We start from the raw sequence: 21,741 nt of genomic DNA on the forward strand, positions 1-21,741 counted from the left end.
CACAAACTTAGTACTGTCTATCCGAATGACGGCTCAGCGGTGGGATTTCACTATAGAAATCCCGGTGCTGAGTGCTCATTGGCTGAGAGAGGCAAGCCTTCTGCCTCTCAGCCAATGAACGTTTCCCACCATTGAAGTCAATGGTGGGAATCGCTAAGGTAAACTTAAGTAACCTTGTAGTAACTGATCCGTGTGTACATATGTGATTCTTTATTTTGCACAGATGCTTGCAGCACGAATCTCCCTGATCGGTGCTTGCATCTGTCTGCTATTGCACACAATCCAATTGTTGGACAAATCGGTCGATTGGGCACGATAGAACTTTGGTCAGAATGTACTCTTTTTTTTCTCCATAACGTGTCCTGGAGAGTTCAAGGGAAATTGTTCACGATATCGCATCGTGAGCACATAGTCTAGTGTGTAGGCACCTTAGGTCTGTGATGCATCTTTTAAATTGCCTAAACAATCAGTTCCAGTTGCATTGCTTGTTATAATTATAACCATTTCCATTCATCTCCATTTAAATGAATCTGGATGTCAGCAGATGAAGTAAACCCTAATACATTCATATTTTACAAACATGATTGTTTAATCGCATTGAGTTGTGCAACAACTATAACCGTAGGTAACCTCATTTCTGCAGATCATCTCATTTTTTTATTATTTGAAAACTGAATAGATTACTAGTCCTAGTTCTTCTTAGCCTTGTGGCATTCACTGTTTGTTTATGTTAGGACATTTATTGCTAGCCATATTAGTGGGAGGATATTGGGGGATGATTGGATTCATTGCATACACATGCAATCACTGACTATTTAAGTTCATAGCAAGGCTGAAGGCCCCTGGGCTGAGTAGGGCATAATTATTAGAAGTGCATAATTTGTAAAAGTGCATTTCTTACCGAATTCAGCATTATACCGGCATTAAACCGAAGTTAAACTGAAGGAGACCATTCTAACTTTAAACTATTCTTTAACACGAACATATGGACAAAGTATAATCAAGAAATGTAAGTTCACGATATCTACACTACAAGCAACTGCTGTCTTCATCACCTGGACAATCATCACTGGCCTCTGTTTGCTCACTATAAGAACTTACACCTGCTATTATTTGTACTGACTCGCTCGTTTCACAAACAACTCATAGCTTACTGTATTCAGTGCCAATTTTAGTATATGTATTAGAAATAATATCTTCCCACCTCTCTTCTTTTCCTAGCCTGTCATCTGTCTTCTAATTCAGTTTACTTTAATATTCAATTTCTCCTCTTTTCCTCTGCTCAATAATAGTTTGGAAATTTTGCAGGCACATTTTCCTCCATTGTACTATTACTTGCTTCTCTGCACTCATACTTTATTCCTACATCTAGTTTTCCTCCCCCTACCCAACTCTTCCACACCATTATCATGTGTACCTCTCCCTCCACTCACTGTCTACCTAATACTCTGCTCTACCCCCTATTTCCTCCTATATCATTTCCCCCTTGTCTCCTCCACCTCCTCCTTCCTTTATCTCCCCTCCTCTGTCTGCCGTCCTCCCTCTCCTCTCCCACTACTACACTTTCATTCTCTTCTACCCCTCCTTTGTCCTACTACCCCACTGATAATCCTTCCTCCAAACCTCCTCTCCATGTCACCCCATACCACCCCCATCATATTAAACTCCCTCCCTGCCAACCACCTACAGGCTCCCTTCCCAGCACTGGTCCCCACATAATCTCTCCACTACATTCATCTCGGCCACCCATATTAAACTCACCTTCTCGCTACAGCAACCCAAATAATCTAATATACATTTCTCCCACAAACACTGTCCCTCTATCCTGTGCCCTCTGGAATGCCAGATCAGTATGTAACAAACTCGTACCCACCCATGACCTTTTCATCTCTAAACACTTGCATCTCCTAGCCATTACTGAAACCTGGATTTCACCCTCTGACACCACTTCCCCTGCTGCTCTCTCCTCTGGGGGTCTCATCTTCTCTCATACCCCTCGGCCTGGGGGTCGCCACGGTGGTGGGGTAGGGGTCCTTCTATCCCCCGGTTACTCCTACCAACTCCTACCCTCTGAACCATCTCTTACTTTCTCTACATTTGAGGTTCATGCTATACGCCTCTTCCAACCAGTTCACCTTAGAGTAGCTGTTATTTACCGTCCCCCTGGCCCTCCTTCCAAATTCATTGACAACTTCGCTTCCTGGCTTCCTCACTTTCTCTCCTCTGACCTTCCCTCTATTATCCTAGGTGACTTCAATATTCCTATTGATATCCCCACAGAAGCCTCTGCCTCCAAACTCCTCACCTTCATGTCTTCATTTGGTCTCTCCCAATGGACCTCCTCACCCTCCCATGTGAGTGGGCATTCGCTTGACCTGGTCTTTACAGACCGTTGTGATATTTCTGATTACTCCAATTCTCCATTCCCCCTCCCAGACCATCACCTTCTCTCTTTTAACCTATCCCTCTCTCCTTCCCTTCCTCTACCTCCTTTGGCCACTATCACTAAGCGTAACATTGATGCTATTGACACCGTTTCTTTTTCTTACCAGCTTGACTCACTTCTCTCCCCTATACTCTCTCTCTCTTGCCCTGAACAAGCCATTTCTCTATACAATACCTCCCTTACTTCTGCTCTGGACTCTGTTGCTCCGGCGATCACTATTCTCCCCCGCAGATTTACACCTCAACCCTGGCATTCCAAATGCACCAGATACCTGCAAAAGTGTTCGCGAACTGCTGAGCGACAGTGGAGAAGATCACGCTCTAAGGCTGATTTTCTCCATTTCAAATTTATGCTCTCATCATACAGTGCTGCCCTTTCCCTTTCTAAACAGTCATACTTCAAGAATCTCATCTCCTCTCAGTCCTCAAATCCTCAACGTCTCTTCACCACCTTCAACTCCCTCCTCCGCCCACCCCCTCCTTGCCTCCCCTCCTTGCTCTCTGCCCTTGATTTTGCTACCTACTTTACATCTAAAATTGACTCCATACGTCAGGACATCATATCCCACCAGTCCCCCTGCCATCCACCTCCTCTCTTCCCAGATCACCCCTCTTCATCAATTTTACCGACTCTAACTTTCTTCTCCCCTGTATCTGGAGAGGAAGTCATGTCCCTCATCCAGTCCTCCCCCCCTTCCACCTCCCCCCTTGACCCTATCCCTTCACGTCTCCTCCGCTATTTCTCTCCTTCTGCCTGCTCCCATCTTGCCCACCTCCTTAATCTCTCCCTATCATCAGGCACTGTCCCGTCTGCATTTAAACATGCCCTTGTCTCCCCCATACTAAAAAAACAACCCTTGATTCCAACACTCTCTTCAACTACCGTCCCATCTCTCTCCTCCCTTTTGCTTCCAAGCTCCTTGAGCGTGCTGTTTTCAAGCGCCTTACCACCTTTCTTTCCTCTCATTCCCTCCTTGACCCTTTTCAGTCTGGCTTCCGTTCTCTCCACTCCACTGAAACTGCCCTCACAAAAGTCAGCAATGACCTCCTTGCTGCTAAATCCAAGGGCCACTACTCCTTGCTCGTTCTCCTTGACCTTTCTGCTGCTTTTGACACTGTGGACCACCCTCTCCTTCTGCAAATCCTTCACTCCCTTGGTCTGTGTGACACTGCCCTCTCCTGGCTATCCTCCTACCTCTCTGACCGATCCTTCTCTGTCTCCTCTAATGACTCCTCTTCTCCCCCACAGCCTCTTACAGTGGGTGTTCCCCAAGGTTCTGTTCTTGGACCTCTCCTTTTCTCACTCTATACATCCTCACTAGGTGAACTCATCAGCTCTTTTGACCTCCAATATCATCTCTATGCTGATAATACTCAGATCTACCTTTCCTCCCCTGACCTCTCTCCCTCTCTCTTCACTCGTGTCTCCAACTGTCTCTCTGCCATTTCTTCCTGGATGTCCCAGCGATTTCTTAAACTTAATATGTCTAAGACTGAGCTAATCATCTTCCCTCCCCCCTACATAACCACACTTCCCACCATTTCTTTATCAATTGATGGCACAACTATCTCCTCTAGCCCCAAAGTGCGCTGTCTTGGAGTTATCCTGGACTCCACCTTCTCCTTCAAACCACATATCCAGAATCTCTCACAGTCCTGTCGCTTTCATCTTAAAAATATTTCCAAGATTAGACCCTTTCTCACCCAGGATGCCACAAAAACCCTCATACACTCATTGGTCATCTCCAGATTGGACTACTGTAACCTTCTCCTATCTGGCCTCCCCAAATCCCATCTCTCTCCTCTCCAGTCTATCCTTAATGCTGCTGCTCGGCTCATCTTCCTCTTAAAACGCTCTGCATCTGCCTCCCCTCTCCTACAAGCCCTCCACTGGCTCCCCTTCCCCATTAGAACCCAATTTAAGGTTCTCACGCTCACTTATAAAGCCCTCAGCCATTCCTCTCCCATTTACATCTCTGATCTCATCTCCCTTCACTCTCCTGTCCGCCCTCTTCGTTCAGCAAATGCACGCCGCCTTTCATGCCAGCTGATTACTTCCTCCCACTCCCGCCTCCAAGATTTTGCCCGTGCTGCTCCTCACCTTTGGAATTCTCTACCGCTTCCCATCAGACTCTCCACCTCTCTACAATCCTTCAAACGGGCTCTCAAGACCCACTATTTCATCAAAGCCTTCCAGCTCTCATCTTAACTTGCTGCTACATACTCCTTCCTCCCTGCCTACCCCATCTGTGTCATCCCTGTTTGTCTGTCCCTCCCCCTTAGAATGTAAGCTCCTATGAGCAGGGCCCTCTACCCTCTTGTGCTTTTCCTTACTATACCTTCATCTACTTCTTACTCTCTACCAGGGCACCGAACACTTGATTGCTTTGCATTGTTGCTTATCTGGGTGTTATGTTCGTGAATGTAGCAGTGTACATTATCCATGTCCTGTAATGTATTGTATTGTACTGTACTGTAGTCACTGTATATCAATCTATTTGTTTATGTACTTTGTAAGGCGTTGCGGAAAACTTGTGGCGCCATATAAATAAATGATAATAATAATAATAATAACCGTAGTTACTCAATGTTGTATATTTAATACACCTTGGGTATAACCACTATTTAGTAAGAAGTGGTCACTTTATAAGCTGGATATAAGTATTTGGTATGTTTTATAAGCGTTAGCCTGTTTTTATCATGTGGTATCAATGAAAAAATGTTTTCTTTAATATAGTTTGTACATATATAAAAAAAATAAAAGTAATGTGACTAGACAAGGTTATTACATGTCTGAAATATAATAAATATTTCATTGACGATTATAGAGGTGCTAGTATGTCTGTCTCTCTCTCTCCCTCCTTTGTGCAGCACTTATGGTACAACACCCAATCACAGCATCTCATCTCTCTGCCAAGTACTGCCGGGTCATTAGTTCCGTTATAGCAGTGGGATCAATTAGCAGGAAGGGGGAGCACTTGTGGTTGGTGCTCCATCTCTCACTACGCATGACTGAGATGGGACAACATTCAAGATTATTATAACTTTCAATTGTAATATTATGATAAAATGGCTATAATGTGCTATTGTCAGCACTGATTCTTAGGGTGGGTACACACTAGGATGATATAGGCACGATTTGTCGATTCCAGGCAAATTGGAACTACAAATCTTGCATATCGTGCAGTGTGTATGCACAATTGCGTTCTCCCGCCAGTTGTACACAATATCTGCCAATCAGAAGATATAGTGTAAAAGGTGGTGCAGTTTAATGAAGCATGGAACTAGATTGTTCCATCGTTTATTAAATTACACACAGTGTATCCGGGCAATCACGGATGGTCCAGGATGAAGGTACACATCAGGATGACCATAGTCCTGATGAGCACCCACCCTTACACAATTGTTATAACAATATTGTGATAATAGTCTGGATAAACATGAATTCAGTCAATACATATTATTTACTAACTGTTGCCAGTGGATTCGCCCACATTGAAATCACTTCTGCCAACATTTTTATTATTTGAAGGTGTTCTAATTGTGTTGTATTGCATTACATTGCATGGGGGCCCTGTTGTGGGAGTGGCCCACGTGACCACCAGCGCTTTACAGACTGTTGGCAGCAGTGCCTCCACCCACCAGTCACACCAGTGTCCCTATCTGCACTGTGCACAGACGGAATGCAGTTTATTTACTGGTGTCCGGAATGCCGGACATCGGAATCCCGACGCTGGAGGCCCGACTCTGTACTAAAGATAGGCATCTAAATACCGATGCCTATCTTTAGCCAGACGCCGAAATCCCCAACGCCCGGCATCCAGAACAAAGATAAGTAGGGACTGTTAGCTCTTGATCGTGGGGATGAGGGTCAGGCTAGGGGAAGGGGGGGTTAGGCGACACTGGGGGGAGGTTAGGATTAGGCACCCCCCCGGGTGGGTTAGGTTTAGAGTGCGGGAAGGGGGTTTAGGGTTAGGCATCACCAGGGGGGAGGTTAGGGTCAGGCACAACTGGGGGGAGGTTAGGGTTAAGCACCACTAAGGGAGGGTTAGGGGGGGGGGGAGGGGAGGGTTAGGGTACTTACCAGTCCTAGGACCGGATTCAATTAAAAGCGAAAAGTGCAGTTTGGAGATAAGTTTCCGTGGATTCGGACTTTCTGCCTGTTTTCAAATTATCTCCATATTCAATTCCAGGACGATTTCGCCTAAGCAGAAAGTCAATGCATTGTAATAGGCAGAAAAGTATCTCCTATGAATAGCAGGAGAAAAAAAGTGCAAAATCGTTATTTTGGGGTGCAAACGTGGGAAACGACTCAGAACCATTAGGACAGCCCCCAAAGGACAAATCAACAACAACAAAAAAAAAATTAACTCAGAGCACCCCAAAAAAGACATTTTTGGGGCGAAAAAGTAAAAAGTGGGGGACAACTATAAAAATGTGCAAAATAGACTTATTGGGGTGCTGTAAGGAGGGGCCAAGTGTTTTTTAGATTGCAGATGCATGTATGAGGGAGGTTTTTCACAATTTTTAAAAGCACTTTAGAGACATAAAAATATGCTAGCTCCCATTTTCAAGTACCCCAAATTTAACTGGACTATTTATTATCACCAAAAAATACTGCTTTATGCCATTCTTCACTTTTGCAAAGACGCTAATAAGAAGCAATTTAAACGACTTAAGTACCCCAAACACTATTATTAGGGCTATTAGTACACATCTACATTGATCCCCTATGTTAGTGCATCTTTTTTTGGGGTACAGACTGGGAGATAGTACTTTCCCCCTGTTCCGCATTCACCGCTTTCTGTTTTCGCCTGTTTAGGAATTGAATAGAGCGAAAAGCGGGGACACACGCGTAAAGTTTCCGCCTCTGAAACTGGTGAAGGAGGCGGAAAGTCAGACAGGCGAAACTTTTCCGACTTTTCGCCTCTAATTGAATACGGGCCCTAGTCGGGATCCTGACGGTTCAGGCTTCCAGCGTCGCTATTTAGTCTGCCGGCAATACATCCGGCAGGATTACATACCGATTCCGCACAGACTGCTATGCAGCCTACCCTATTCAAGTGAACGCTGGCCCAAAGCACCTCTCCCCCAACCTTTACCAGCCACGCGCATGGTGCCACACCTATCTCTTGCATTGATGATGTCCATAAATATTGTTTTTGTTATTGCTTAGCTTTACCTTGACGGATCAAGATGAAACAAATTGCAGGTTATTTCTAGGAGTTTCCACCACAAAATGATGTATTTTTCATGAAAATCGGTACAGTAGTTTATGCGCCAACTGGGAACAAACAGACACACAACATTCTTATTTTATTAGTACAGATATAGAGTTATAGGAAAAGTTTTAATATCTCGCTGAACACACTGGCCCTGTATAGAGTTGGTGCAGCACCATTACTATTGTAGGCCTTTAGCCTGCTAGGTCAGCTTATACATACTTCATGGGGTTTTTTAAACATCATAAAAAAATTGTGACAAAATAAAAACTAATATACGGTAATTTCTTCTTATTCTCCATTCCAGTTGTGAAAGTGAAATATGGAAATGCTGATGGCGAGTTTTGCAAGTTTCCTTTCCTCTTCAATGACAAAGAATACAATAGCTGCACAGATTCTGGGCGGTCCGATGGCTTCCTCTGGTGTTCCACTACATACAACTTCGATGCAGATAAAAAATATGGTTTTTGCCCTCATGAATGTAAGCAGGACCAAATTGCATATTATTGTAACCAAAAATGTTTTTCTCACCTCTGACATTAATGAAAAGTAACAGTCATTTGTATGGAAAGATGTACTAGGGAAATTTTTATAGTTTAAGTCCTGGAGAATTCACAGCAATTGCGTCTCTATAGCACCAGAGCCGGTTCTAGACCAACAGAGCCCATGGCGAAAATGTATTAAAAGAAAGCATAATTATTAGGTCATATCTATTTATTACACTGGCTGTATCTTTTCACTGCTAATTGTGACTACCTTTAGTTTAACTATATGGGGTCTGTTTTAAATAAAGATCCATGACATACCAAAATGTTCCATTAAACCTAAATCATAAATACAAAAATTTCCCATAAACCTAGAAAATGAATATGGCAACAGTTACATAGAGGGACGGGCAACAATAGATAGGAGCACACCTTATATATTTTTTTCATTTAAAGATCCATGACATGTTAATTATACATTCTATGGATAGAACTTTAACCTCCAATATCACCATGTGCCTCACTATATGAGACAGACTCACAATACTACCTTATCCATCACAACGCCTCAATATTTCCTGATCATGCCTCCATATAGCCTACATCATGCTTCTATATGGACACATTATAGGCTCAACAAAAACTTGCATGAAAAGTAGCAGGTATGGTAGATATAGACTTACTGTAGTACACACACACAACAGTCTACAATATGAAGCATCTCACAGTAGTATACTTGAGGCCTGATTCATAGTTGTATGTTATGCAGATGTTTTAGCAAGTGCAGCGATGTTTGGCCACAGCACATGTCTGAGTTGCACTGCACATGTATTTGAGTCGCACTGCACATGTGTCTGAGTCGCACTGCACATGTGTCTGAGTCGCACTGCACATGTGTCTGAGTCGCACTGCACATGTGTCCGAGTCGCACTGCACATGTGTCTGAGTCGCACTGCACATGTGTCTGAGTCGCACTGCACATGTGTCTGAGTCGCACTGCACATGTGTCTGAGTCGCACTGCACATGTGTCTGAGTCGCACTGCACATGTGTCTGAGTCGCACTGCACATGTGTCAATGTACATTACTGTAGTTGCACGCTGCAAGTAATACTGTAACAGTGTGATTGACAGGCAGGGAGCGTTTGGGGGAGGCAACGGTGACTCTCGGCTAAAAATGCAGATGTATCTTGACCGTTTCGTTTGTGTTACATCCTGCGTCTGCGATCACATACGCAGTTAACATGGCGCCTTAGTTACGGTGGCCATTGTGAGGGACCATTGACTCACTCAAGCAGTCAATGTTTGCATGATCTGCGTCTGATGCTGCGTATGTGTAAGAAGTTGCAGACACCTGTGGTGGCTCAGGTGGGCATCTCAGGTCCCGGACTCTGCTGAATTATCATATTTTCACACATCCACAGCTACAAAAGTCACAGCAGCGGGAACATTAGCGTTCAACTATGAATCAGGCGCTTAGTTATCTTTATTATCACCACTATACCTTCATTTTTATCCACTGCAATTGCTGTCTTTACTATTTGCCTTTCTACCTAAGCTTTAAACCAGCGATTCCAAAAGATGTGTTACCATAACAGGCTGGATTAGGAGTGCAGTGGGCATTGTATGTGAAGTAGATTTTAGTTTACAATAGAATAAGCATCAGCATTTCAGTATTTGTTACAATGCTTTAACTTTGCTAAGAGAAAATTAATCACATGTAGGCACTTCATAAATCTATTAAGTGTACTTTACAATGGTTATTCACAAGTTTATATATTATAAATATTATAATTATATTTATCACTCTAATAAGCGGCAACAAACAATAAAATATAACAAATAGAGCCCTCAGAGAAGTAATGGGCAACAGGTGGCCTCAGGGCCCCTAGACGGCCCTCCGTACTTACTGTTGCAGTCAGGGTTGCCAAGGTTATTACTTACTTATTACCTGGGCTGCTGGAGGGGCCCGGCACCACCCCCCTCCCTCTTAAATCACAGCAGCCCAGCACACGCTGCATTGGGAGACTGCTCGCGGCTGCTGAGCAGCAGCCGTGAGCAGTCTCCTATACCTGTGGGGGAATAGTGATCACACTGATCGCATCTCCTATGGCTTTGGGTCGGGCTGAGGGGCTCACAGCGCCCCCCTCCCCCTAAGGGGATGTGACCACGCCTCCCGCTATTAGGCCACACCCCCTTCACCCGGGCGTGGCCTCTGGCTGCAGTCCCAATTCATATATGCTTTATTTTATATTTTTTTGCTTAAAGCTTATTTTTGTTTAAAATGCTTATTTACAGATAGGTGTCTCTGTCATTGCTTAATGTTTTAACTTAATTTATTATTGAGATTATGAGTAATATGTGGCCCTTTTGATAGGTAGAGGGTGCCCAGTGCAGCCCTGGATGTTTATCAAGTTGCTTATCATTGCCTTAGAAAGTTACATTGTGTAATTAGGGGGGAGATGTAAGAAGAGGTGGTAATTACAGGGGCGTATCTACCTATTGGCCAGGATGGCACTCGCCAGGATGGCACTCGCCAGGGGCACTGACCAAAGGGGGGGCACTGCCCTGCAGTGCCACCAGCAGCCAAGGGGTGGACAAGTCCCCCGGCCCCACAAGTGTAGGGCAGACCCAGCATCGTATCTACTCATTGGCCAGCATGGCACTCGCCAGGGGCGCCGACCAAAGGGGGGCACCGCCCGGCAGTGCCACCAGTAGCCATGGGGTGAACAAGTCCCACGGCCCCACAGGTGTAGGGCAGATGGCAGTGAGAGCGGTCTGCCCTACACAGTTTACAAACACGCAGCCGCCAGCGGCGGCTGTGTGTTTGTAATAGCAGCCAGCTAATGAGAGTCAGACAGACGCTCATTTGCTGCTGCGTCGTCCGCGGAGGGAGCCGGTTGGAGCTCACTAATGAGCTCCGTATGCCGGCTCCCCCCGCAGCATGTGATGGGAGGGACATCATGATGTATGACGTTTCTCCCATGCAGGAGAAGAGCGGGCGGGACTCTGACTGGACAGCGGCGGTCGCGTCAGGAGCGGGGATCAGGTAAGTTATATATTTTTTTCTTTGTGTGTGTGTGTGTAGGGGGGGGCACTGAAATAGGGGGTGGCCGCTACTGGGGGCAATTTATGGGGGGGTGCCCGCTACTGGGGGCTCTGTATAGGGGTGGCCACTACTGGGGGCACTCTATAGGGGTGGCCACTACTGGGGGCACTGAAATAGGGGATGGCCGCTACTGAGAGCACTTTATGGGGGGTGCCTGCTACTGGGGCTCTGTATAGGGGTGGCCACTACTGGGGTCAATTTAGTGGGGTGGCCACTACTGGGGGCACTGTATAGGGGTGGCCACTACTGGTGATAATTTAGGGGGGTGGCCACTACTGGGGGCAATTTAGGGGGCTGCCACTACTGGTGGCACTGTATAGGGGGGACTACTACTGGGAGCACTGTATAGGGGGGACTACTGGGGGCAATGCAGCATAGGGAGATTGCTACTGGAGGGTTACTACTGGGGGCACTGCATGGGGGGGGTGCCAGTCCATTACATTGCCAGGGGCGCTTGGATCCCTAGATACACCCCTGGTGGTAAATGTCATATGTGCTGTGCCTATAACTAGTGCTATTTGACACTCACAACAAACTTTGGTATGTATGAAAGCAGATAACAGAGAAAAATCACTTTTCTCTATCTGCAAACATCTTACAATTTAGTTGTTGCCATACTATTGCATGGAGATGGCATATCATAAAAAGTGCACTTTTATGGCTTATCACTTTTTTCACATCTGGCCGGCCAGGAGGTAAGACACGATGCATAAGCACTAAGCTGATGCCCTGTGGGTCTTGCACAGATTGCTGGAGGGGTGAATTTTATTTCCCTGACTCCAGCAGCCAAGATGTTGTTATATTTTGGTGTTATTGCTTCCTCTTCACCTTGATAAGAAGCTTAGCAGGAAGAGCTATAGTAGCACAATAATTGCCGCTATAGTACATCTCCCCGTTGGAGCTTCAGTTAGCCCAGAAAACATCTGTCTGGCCATACTCAGAATAAGGATCCTCACTTATGTATAGTGCATTAAATAGTGTAGAAAACAAATCAGGGTCAAAGAAAAATAACTTAATTAGGAGTGTAAAAAGGAGAGTTTTGTGTAGATCTGTTAGTTGTTTTTTTCTCTTTAGTAACACCGCAATGAACATTGATAGTGACCATTGTATTGCTGCCATTATAGTGTGCCAATGAAAAAAAATAAAGCAATGCACCAATGTCAGCTTTTTGCTGTTACTAAAGATAAGGGGTTATGTTGCTGTAAGAAGCGATTTCCTTGAGTTGTCTATTTTGATCTAAGGACACTATTTGATCTTTCCAAACAGTTCCTTGTGATTTTTCAGCAGGCAGCTGGGACATATGCTTTTCATTAACAGATCCTGTTCTGTCCAACGTTTGCTATAGCCTTATGTAGTTACAGGACATCCAGCATGAGTCAGAAACACTCTTTGTTCCTAACTAATCCAAGTACATTTTGGACCACAGTTTTCCGGACGTGGTATCAGCAGTAAAAATACTGTCTGGTTAAAATCTCATGATGAAAGCATGCAGACAGTGTGGCAATAGATAATAATTCCCTGCTTAGAAATGCACAGTTTGTTATGTCTGAATGCAAAATAGACATTCAGTAAATAAAACTGTATTCATTTACATATTGTTTTTCCCCTTTAGTAACATTTGTGTCGCAATCAATTTTTAGTATTTAGTTTATATCCCAAAAATATTAGTAGATATTTTTGTTTTTGCTTACACAGTTAGACATTGGTGGGTATTATTGAGAAGTGTTCTACAGGTAACCTATAGCAACCTAACCCAAAGCAACCTCACCTATAGCAGCCAGATGTTGGCTCTTATTTTCTAAACTGTGATATATAAACTGACTATAATGCTGTTTTCTTTTCTTTTTCTTTGTCCAATAAATACTGTATGATCTTTTTAAAACATAAAGAATAAGAGGACTACACAATATTAAGCCATAAATTGTAAGAAAATGTTAGATTTTACAGGATTATAACAAACTTAACTAATTTTGCTGTTAATCAATGTAATAACACCAGAGATCTGTCCAGCATTTACTAAAGTTTCACTAACTACTAGTTCTCCTTGGGGACGTCAGAAAGCCTGGCCAGGGGGATGTTCTGTCTCCTCCTCAATAGGCTGGACACTTTTCCCTTTCCATCCTCACTGTAATGATATTTCTAGGCCTAGTAGAAAGATCCAGTAAGAAACCTGGAAGAACTATCACTATCATGCTATCACTACACCATTATCTCTACTCTGAGACAACATCTTATCCAATGCGCCATCCTGGCTGTTTTTTTTTTATAAATGGCCATGAAATGTCATCACTTATTGCGGTGAATAGCGTTGTATGATAACTATGCCCCAATGAAGAGATAGTGAGAATTGTCTCCAATATACAGACTAAGAGGAATTGTACCATGCAGGTGGTCAGTGTTGAAAATATGGCCAAGGTATTCCAGAGGCAAATCTTTAAAATCTGGGACTGTCCATTAAAATTAGAGATACTTAACAATTATGATAATTTGTGAGTCAACCTAATTTTAAATCACCTTGAATAAGTGCACAAAAGTAATGCAATGTATCCTCAATAGTTTGTCTTGTAACTGGCTATGTTTGTTTCGGACTAATCACACTGTCATTGGCGGCACTCTGCTTCTTTTTTAGACCAATGGATAACAGAAGTATAGCCAGTCTCAAAGTGGACATGTTGTCGCTGCTGTACAAACCTAATACAAATTGTAACTTTCTGAAAGGCAGTAGCATTTGTATAATTACTTGAAATGTAATCTCTTATTGTACTATGTTCACTTTCGCATCCTTGATGTAATTAAAATATGATCACATGACTCTGAATTACGCTATGTCACAAAATCACTTATATCTTCCCTTCCCAGTGCTCTTCACATTAGCTGGAAATGCAGAAGGAAAACCTTGCAAGTTCCCATTTAAGTTTCAAGGCAGCAGCTACGACAGCTGTACAACTGAGGGCAGAACAGATGGCTACCGGTGGTGCGCTACCACAGACGACTATGACCAGGATAAGTCCTATGGATTCTGTCCAGAAACAGGTACATGATTAATATTATTTTGCAGTTAAAGCAAAAAAAATACTTTACTAGAAAATTGTGAGAAAGAATGGACATTTTACTAACAAAACATATTATACAGACTTACTAGTGCTATAATAACACAATATAGTATGTTTATCCAGTGAACTGTCTGATTGTCATTACGGGGGGCAGAAATTGTTATCCTTCTCTTTAACTGGACTAAGCTTCACACTATGGTTATAATTCCTTTTTCAGAATATTCATATAGGATTGGGATGAAAGGTTGATCTTCATATGCATTTGGCTTATTTCAACCTAAACAAGTAGTGGTTTATTGTATTAACTTAGAAGAGCTGCAGTGCTTTGTATTTGTAGCAAAGGGGCACCATATGTAATAATTAGTTATCATATATAGGGCTGTATTCAATTAGTTTCGCACCCACGATACTTTTGCACCTGCCCCACTTCTGCCTACTTCATGTCTTTTGTACGCAAAAACTTTTTGTGCGTGCCCCCGCTATTCGCCGTATTCAATCCCAAAGGACGCGAAAACGCGTCCCAGCGAAACTCAAACATGCGAAAAGTGCTGTCGGTTTTGAGGAAATCAGCCTGGCAAACCCCAAAAGATGCACTAACATTGGGGATGTGTCTAGATGTCTCCGATTAGCCCCCCTGGAGCTATTTGGGGTACTTAAGTGCTTTCAATTGCCTCTATATAGCGTCTTTGCATAAGTGGTGAAGAATAGCATTAAGAAAGGTTTTTTTAAGAAAATAACTAGTTCCAGCAAATTTGGGGTACATGAAAATGGGTGCAAGCATGGTTAAGTGTTAAAGATGCACCTTCAGCACCTGCAATAAAAAAAAACACCTCCCCCATACTTTTTTTTCGTACGCGAAAAATCTTTGAAATTGAATACGGCAGAAAGTTTCCGCCTGGCAAAATGACGTCATCCGCGATACTTTTTCGCAGATCACGGCTTTTCGCAGCTAATTGAATACGGGCCTTAATGCAGGTCTGCTCAGAAACCTCTAGAGCTTCCTCCATGTGATTTTTGACTATGGAAGCTAGAGCGGGGCACACTTGTCGTATGGTAATGATAAATCTCATTATTATGTGTTCATAATTACACACTATCTCCTTCTCCAGGCAAATGACCATGCTAAGCAAAGAAAAGGTTTTCCTCCATATCTGTCTTACACATTGCCATTATGTAATTATGTTAATTATGTTATATCTGTGGCAAAAATGTTTCGTCCCTTCCCTGGTAACAGATATGTTTTTTGTTTTTTTAAATAAAAATGTATCACTTTTATTGGTATGAATAACATGGATATTTATTATAGAATGTTTTATTTTAAAAGGACTGATGTCCCCCATAAGGTTTTCTTGTCATTTATCAAATTCTACTGATATAAAAGAAATGTACAGCGCACTCATGGTTTGGTTAGCAGCTTACTAACAAGTTAATATGAAGGAGTTAAATACATGCGCTGGGTGGATATGTGTGCACTGTGCAGGCATAAAACATATACTAGCCAGCATCAAACTATATTACATCAACATAAGACTGTTCAAAACAGTATTTAAAATGTTATGAAATAGTTTCAACTGAAAAATAAAAAAAAGAAACAATGAAACCATGTTTATGTTCCTTTATATTTGTAACAGAGGCAGGATTTATGCAGTGCTGCACTATGTGCAGGTGCTTATAGATGGAAGCGTTAGCTTACCCTAAATCTTTCCCTACCTTATTGGGAATGTGGTCTGTTCCAGGATGGTATTGTATTATATATGCCTATGAAGGTCATTTTGTTACATTTTATGATTTTAAGGGGCGATCTCTCTTTACTGTGTCTGCACTATACTGCCTAACAAATGATACAATATTCTTTTAACCTTTTTGCTTTGTTCCCAAGTCAGAATCAGCCCCATCGTTATTAACTATAGAATATAGTAATTCATACCTATACACAGTGAACATAATGGCCTTATATGTCATACTTGCCTAGTCTCCCAATATTTCAGATATTCCCCAGCACCCCCAGAACTAGAATGGGTGGATCTCCCACATCCCGCCCACTCCCTAGTGAAGTGGATAGGATGGGGAGATAATACAACAATTGTGAGTCCGCATGCAGGGGGCGGGGCTAATATGACATAATTTGTATCATATCATTTGTATCAGCCCCGCCCCATCCCACCCCAACGGACTTTCAATTCACAGCATTTTGCTGTGACGGGGCTCCCGAAATAGTCAGCCGTATCTCCTATCCGGGCTTCTTCCAGAGAGGAGCAACTAAAAGTCAGCATGTTATGTGCATTACATTTATATAGATTTAATATTTTGATACTATTGTTAATGGATTTATCTATTTGTACAGTATTAGCCACATCATTGTAGATATTTAATCTGCTGTGACACAAAAACACATTTTGAATTAAAAAAGGTATTAACTATAATAATAAAAATAATTTAGCATTAAATATGTATGTAAGCGATATATATGACTGGGTTAAGTCTCCTTTAGACTTTTTTTTATCTTATAAACTTACTATGCTAAAACTTGGAGAGTAAGTTTTTATATGTGATTTTTTTTGTTGACTCATTGACGTTGACTGCAAATGTTTATAGAAGAAAATCCCCACTTTTTATTTTTATTGGCTGACTTTTATGAATCTGGATTGGATACAAGAGAGAAAGCTCAGCTGAATGTCTCCCTTTTACAGACTGTCTCTCTCTAGACTAAAGTTAGCAAATATTTACACACTGGTGACGAATCCTTTTTAGGGGTAATAAGAGGTTTAGTAGATCTATTAGCAATTGCTGGTTTGTAAGCCTTGGAAATAAGTAAACTTATTGTAGTATTCACAGAAAATAAAGAATTGCAAAAGCATAACTTGATGTAGGCTGCTGGAAAACACTGTGCACACAGCCAAATAACACAGGGCATCTTGGGTTAAGCTGGCTGAGAACGCAAACAGAAAGCAACTGTGGGGAATTCTTGGGAGGTCAATTGAATATTGTTTGGTCAAGCAAGAAGAACAAGGCTAGAGCTTTGTAACTTGGCAATGAAGTGCCTTTCTGACCTCATTACTAGCAACATTGAGTGAATACTGGGTGGTTCAACTGGGTATAAGGTTCAGTCTTCTCTCTATATTCCTTAAGTAATCATCTTCTTACAGTTTATTAGAGCTAAATTTACTATACAGCGCTTTTCAAAACCGCCACTTCCAAGGCTGTTTCAGCCACTAAATTTAAAGCAACCAAAACCGATGAAGACGCCACAGTTTTTAAATGCGCTTCATAGTTAAATTTAGCACTAGACTGGAAGCCCTCCTGATCAGGGCCCTATTCCCTCGTTCTCGCCTCTAGCACTATCCCTGCCACCAGTGTGGCTTTATTCCTCCATCTTAGCAGTGATCCTGATTTACTTCCTTCAACCCTTCCCCTACTCAGCTTATATAAAAAAAACCTAACATTTAGGAGTCTGCATAATAACATTCAGTAAAGCCTATTAGTATGCTTGACAAGCCATCACAGTGTGGCAATGCATGCAATGTACAGTAGGTTATACAATTTGGAAAATGTGTACATTTTGTGTTCTTAGGCCCTGGTTCAGAGATGGATGGAATTGCAAAGCCACACAAAAGCAGCTGTGCAATTCCGGCCATCTTAATGCAAATGCAGAAGGTGGTGTCAGACACCTCCTTGCTGCATTTGGGGGCTCCATTGCAACCGATTGTCATGATGGTTGTTCCTTTGGTCAGGCTGTAGGAGCTGAAGCTTCCTGTAGCCTGAAAAGGTGCTGGTCACTTCAGAGACCAGGAATCTGCGTCCGGGAACAGTGACCAGCCATGCTGTGACTTGGGGGGGGGGTCTGCAAGCTTAATCACAGGACCTGTTTTGCACAAGCGCAGAACGGGTCTAGCGCCGGCGCAGCCCAATAACCAGTGGAGATGTACGTTCATCATCGGATGAATGTACATCTCTGAATCAGGCCCTGAGTCTGTAACCATAACCCAGTATGTTGTGCATTTGTATTTTGGTCCCTTTCCTCCCCATTTCCAGGGACTGATTCAGAGCCGCTCGCGAGCGCACAGCGCTCGCAAGTGGCTCAATGTTTGGCCACTGCGCATGCGCCGCATCCGGCATGCGCGAGCCCCGCCGAACGACTGATCTTCAGTCGCTGCGGGGCTCGCTACAAGATGGGGCGGCTGTCGATGGTGAGTGACAGCTCGCCCCGTTTTGTAGGCGGGTAGGGGGGGGTGGCTGCACAAACTCAGGCATTCTCTTAGGAACACCTGGCGTTTGTGGGAGGACCTACTGACATCACTAGTGATGTCAGTAGTGGACTTCCTTCTCTATTAGTGCAGGGAGTCCACTCAGGCTTGTGGCAGCCGAGACCCTACCCCAGGGTCTCGTCGCAAGCCCGATGGTCACAATAATCGCGACAGCCTCCAGGCCTCTCGCACAAGCTGAGGGTGGACACCCACAGCTTTGCGAGCGGCCTGGATACAAAAAAAACCAAATGCCCACAGACTCTGCGAGCTGCCTGCGGCAGCAAGCGGTTCTGAATCAGGGCCTAAATACATTACTCCAAATCTAACATAAGGGCTTCCCATCTTATAATGCTCTTGAAATTGAAGGAACATGTTCCCACAATTGTCATATAGAGAATAGTGAGGCAAGGATGCCCCTTATCCTATTTATCTTAGCGGCTGAGCGTTTCTGTACCCACCCTGATGAAATACACCAATACACACAGCTGAACTAGTACTGCTGTCATTCTCCAATGTTGGTAGCAATAGAAAACTACCTATATCCATAACATATTCGATATACACACTATTTAGCATGCCTTATTAAATGCCCACTTACATATAATGAGTACATATTCTGTCCTGGCCATCTACCCAACTTTAATATTGCAGAGTTCTCACTGGGGCTGAGACTTAGCATGCATAAATGGTGGAAATTAAATATCTTTTATATTTTCTATTGTCTACCATTTAGTAAATTTATGGAAAAAATCCAAACATTCATAACCAATATTTATTTGTGCAAAATAGCAATTTATTATAATTGAAGAGGCAAGTGAACGTTACTTTTGGAAGAAACAGAGATATTTACAATTAATGATAAATTTGATATGAATTGGACATAGTATTTTTATCCACATAATATACTGTATCAGTAAATAGACTACCAACATTTAAAATAACAGTTACTATGATCCCTAGGTCTTAACACCTACATTCATTAAAAAAGTAATTTTTCAGAAAATTGTTACATAACACATTCATACACTCCCCTCTTCAATTTTATGTATTGTTCTAGAGATTAAAATAGAATCCAATTATGCAAAATATAGTGTTCTGATTTCTGTACTAAATATACAATGGGATGTTCTCTCCATTGCATTTAAAATCCTACAGTAAATGGGAAATAAATCTATGTGGTCAGTCTGAAGTGTCCTAATACATATGTCATCCATATCCCTCCATGCTATCCAGTATTTATGTACAATTGACATCATATATCACAAACTGTATGATTATGTGCTGTTTGCAGTTGTTTCAGTTCTTGGAAGCTGATAACCGTACAAACCACATGGTGCACAGGCGCAGTGTCTCGCATTGCCAAATGGTAAAAGCAATGCCGGATGGTAATTGTGTACAATCATTTGCTGTTAGACTCAACATTTTATTCCATTTCTGTCCACAGCACTGTCCACAGTAGGAGGGAATGCAGAAGGCTCTCCATGCGTCTTTCCTTTCACTTTCCTTGGCAACAAATATAACTCATGTACAAGCTCTGGAAGAAGTGATGGCAAACTATGGTGTGCCACAAGCAGCAGTTATGATGATGACCGCAAATGGGGTTTCTGTCCTGATCAAGGTACTCAAAGAGAATGTACATTAATGAATCTCGTATATACATTGCTAATTGCAAAAGTTACGGTACGCTGCATTAGACTAAAACAGGAAATGTCCAACACTCTAACTGCTATGGAAATACACATCTCAACATGCTCTGCCACAGTTTTGCTATTGGGGCATCTAAAAACTATGCCAGGGCATGCTTGGATGTATAGTTCTACAACAGCTAGAAATGGGGATAATGGAACAAGTATAGCATGCTTGTTAAATAGGCTTATCGATGCTGTGGTTTGCATTTGGAAGCTATTGGTGGTGACACCTAGCAAATCTTATAGTTGGCAGTTCTATTGCCAGTGATACAACCTCAATATATAGGGCAAAGAGATATTGTGACTTTTAATGTCTATATAATCTAATCAATACAGGATATATTATTCCTTCTAATCCTACAATTTTAATATTTATTTTTAATATTTTGTCAGAATAAGTTAAGTATTGTGTATCTATTGTCATAAAGTTGGTGGAATAAAGTTTTATCCATTTTTATTAAATAAATGTGCTATATATTTTGCACTTGACTTATTCCATTCTTATTAGAACTGGATGATCATCATATTTACTGTGATGATCATCTAGGTCTATTCTGATCCCATCAGCTACAGGTAGATCATGATCAATTAAATCAGTTCATAGACAACAAATTATATTTAGAAAACATATCAACCCAGAGTGTTTGATGACTCAGAACATTTTACATTCTGTAATGGACCAGTTGAGCTGGACATACATAAACATATAAAACACTTCAAATTAAAGGGACTGTCTACTTTTGAACAACCCACTTGTTATAACTTCCATGCAGCCCTAACCATTACCCGAGGCCAGAAGCCATGTCATGCCTTGCCACAGATCTAATCTCTCTGGAGTGAGAATGAAACACACATATAATTATTACAGCCTATCTAGACCTCTATACTTGAATTGAATGGAACTCTTATCGATAGATTTATTAAACCTTCTAAAGAGGAAAATTTCAGGTGTTTCCCATAACAACCAATCAGATTCTAGTTATCATTTTATAGACTGTGATAGATAAATTGTATCTCTAAACTGGTTGCTATGGGTAACACCTGTTGCATCTTAAGAAGGTTTAATAAAGTTATTTTTAATTAAAGAGAACTGGAAATGGACAGCACAAAACCACAGCAATGCATGTAGTGAAAAATAATCACAGAGTTCAAGGAAAATAGTTAAAATGAAAACATCTTACATTACTGCAGTTCAGAATATTTTTCTATTTTCACAATTCTGCTGGAAGTTAAGAGCATGTTCGTGACTAATTTGCCCACACTTGAGCTCATCAGTGCAGGGTAGAGTGTATTGCTGAACATGTGAAACACTTCACAGAGATTCTACTAAAACAATGGAACATTTGGATAATTGTTTTTATACTTTGTAGGGACAGTTTGCAAATGAGGATAAAATATCTCCCACTTTGTAATTTTGAACCTTGAATATATAACAAATGTTAATTATGTAATTGTATGATTACTCAACCACTTAACTCACTATGAAAAGACATTGAT

At 42.1% G+C, this 21,741-nt stretch overlaps 1 protein-coding gene across 1 annotated transcript in view; it reads left to right on the forward strand.

The window, feature by feature from the left end:
* MMP2 (matrix metallopeptidase 2) overlaps window positions 1-21,741 on the forward strand; it is a 78,191-nt gene that overhangs the window by 8,274 nt on the left and 48,176 nt on the right. The window contains exons 5-7 of the mRNA XM_088471842.1: window positions 7,975-8,148; window positions 14,119-14,292; window positions 20,001-20,174. Of these exons, the coding sequence (XP_088327968.1) occupies window positions 7,975-8,148; window positions 14,119-14,292; window positions 20,001-20,174 (522 nt within the window). The remainder of the gene's footprint in view (window positions 1-7,974; window positions 8,149-14,118; window positions 14,293-20,000; window positions 20,175-21,741) is intronic.

The sequence above is a fragment of the Taudactylus pleione genome, unplaced genomic scaffold, assembly GCF_031769625.1.
Source record: "Taudactylus pleione unplaced genomic scaffold, aTauple2 ptg000117l, whole genome shotgun sequence".
NCBI classification, from domain to species: Eukaryota; Metazoa; Chordata; class Amphibia; order Anura; family Myobatrachidae; genus Taudactylus; species Taudactylus pleione.